The sequence below is a fragment of the Teleopsis dalmanni genome, chromosome 1 (assembly GCF_002237135.1).
Source record: "Teleopsis dalmanni isolate 2A chromosome 1, ASM223713v2, whole genome shotgun sequence".
NCBI lineage: Eukaryota > Metazoa > Arthropoda > Insecta > Diptera > Diopsidae > Teleopsis > Teleopsis dalmanni.
Genome location: NC_051846.1, coordinates 119,355,234 through 119,357,496, shown reverse-complemented (window position 1 = coordinate 119,357,496; position 2,263 = coordinate 119,355,234). Strand labels below are relative to the sequence as shown.

Here is a 2,263-nt window from a genome sequence, read left to right as displayed (position 1 = left end):
GTCTACTGGACACTGCAGGTAAGGTCCTGGAAAGAATTATAAGTTCTAGATTAGAAAAATTCACGGAGGCAAGGCAGGGTCTGTCAAATAACCAATTTGACTTTAGCCCTAAACGTTGTACTGTTGATGCTATATTACATGTATGCAACATTGCAAAGGAAGCTACTAAGGGCTTAAGGTAGCTAGGTGGTACCAAAAAATACTGCGCGGTGGTGACCTTAGATGTTAAAAATTCTTTCAACGCTGCTGAGTGGAGTAGCATCTTAAATGCACTGTTGAAAATAAAAGTCCCAGAATATCTTTTAAAAATAATTACATCACAGACTCCGGACCCAAAACATATAAGATTACGGGAGGGGTTCGCCAGGGATCAGTTCTAGGGCCAATTCTTTGGAATATCATGTACGATGGTATCCTTCGAATTGAAAAGCCGGATGGAGTAAACGTAATTGAGTATGCAGATGATATTGCAATAGTAGTGGTCGCAAAAACTCTAGATGAAGTGGCTAGGAATTGCAACGCTACTATTGCAGTAGCTAAATCGTGGTTGCAAAACAGCGGATTAGAGCTCGCTGAGCATAAAACTGAGGCGCTGCTAATCAGCAGTAGGAAAAGGATTGAACAACTCTCAATTAAAGTGGGTGGAGTAGATATACAATCTAGCCCCCAACTTACGTATCTTGGTGTTACCCTTGATAGTAGGTTGCATTTCAAAACTCACCTAAAGCAATCGGGAGACAAAGCCTCACGTGTTTGCAGCACATTGGCCCGGTTAATGCCAAACATAGGAGGCCCCAAGGACATAGCTAGAGTTGTTTTAGCATCCGTTTCCAAGTCGGTGATGCTATATGCTGCTTCTGTGTGGGTGCATGCTACAACCATAAAGTCGTTTTCACGCATAATGAAAAGCGCACATAGATTGGCAAACCTACGCATCTGCCATGCTTACTGTACAGTATCGGATGATGCTGCGGGAGTATTGGCGGGACGTGTGCCAATAGACCTTGAACCGCTCTTGGCCAGAGACAGCTTCTTCATGCGTTCTCGTCTACGAATGAATGAAACTCAGCAATCTCTGTCACATACTTATCTAGAAATAAGAGACAAATATCTTAATGAATGGCAACATAGGTGGGACCATTCCCAAAAATCAAGATGGATGCATTCCTTAATGCCAAATATAAAAGTTTGGATTTACCGAGGATCTGGAGTACTGGGATTTCAATTAACGCAGTTTCTTACGGGGCATGGCTGCTTCCGTGAATACTTATACCGGTTCAGGCTTGCAAGTAATCCATACTGCTAGTTTTGTCCAGATAAAATTGAGAGCCCCGACCATATAATTAGAGACTGTATAAAATTCGCTGATAGACAAAATCTGGAGACTATAATTGGGGAAGCCAGCCCTCCTACTGTAGTAATACAGATGTTGGCAAGCATTGAAGAATGGAGCTTCTAGAAGAGCATAATATCTAGAACAATAAACACTGTTAGAGCGGACGAAATACTTAGTACACAATCGGAGTGAAAGCACGCTAAGTGCTCTTCTAACCTGCCCTGTGAAGGAATACCTTAATTGGTCGTACTGCAGGAATTTACAGGAGTTTCAGCTGAGAATGTAGGGGACTTTTTAGTCCGTAGGCATGCATGACTCAATTGGGTTATGCATGAATCGGGCATGCAAATGGTACGAGCTATTTGTATCTTTGGAAGATTTTTCCCCCAGGTACGATACCAAAAAAAAAAAAGTATGAAAAAGTAAAAAAGTATGAACAGCACACTTGTGTGCACAGAGAATTTTTTGTCGCTCAGTGCGGTGCGAGCATAAAATTTTCTCGCACATCTGAATGTGCGAATTTTTAAAAGTCAGTCACACAGCATTAATGTTTGCTTGGTATTTACGCCTACGTACTAAACCTCATCCTAACACCGTGTCTCTTCTAACCATAAATCCCCCCGGAACCACATTTAAGCATTACTTCGTAGGGTGGTGATTCAGCGAGTGCTGTCATCTCTTACTGCTCTTCTAGTTCTCTCTGCTGCTCTCTGTCCTTCTACGATTTCTTTCGCAAATATACACACTAAGTTCCAGATTTCTGTTGATCTCAACATCAGTAGGATTATGTTATCAGGTGTGACCTGTTCTCTGATTGCTCTTGCCAAGGAGCTGCGATGGTTCTCATATCTCGGGCAATCAAAGAACACATGTTCCACCGTTTCTTTTGTATATGGACATGCTGGGCACGTGTCGTCTTCGTCATGT

At 42.2% G+C, this 2,263-nt stretch overlaps 1 protein-coding gene across 1 annotated transcript; it reads left to right on the top strand.

Moving 5' to 3' along the window:
* Nucleotides 1-400: 400 nt before the first annotated feature.
* On the top strand, nt 401-1,306 carry LOC119665744. Its single transcript, XM_038074982.1, has one exon. It carries the CDS (start codon nt 401-403, stop codon nt 1,304-1,306), a length of 906 nt encoding a protein of 301 aa, XP_037930910.1.
* Nucleotides 1,307-2,263: the final 957 nt, after the last annotated feature.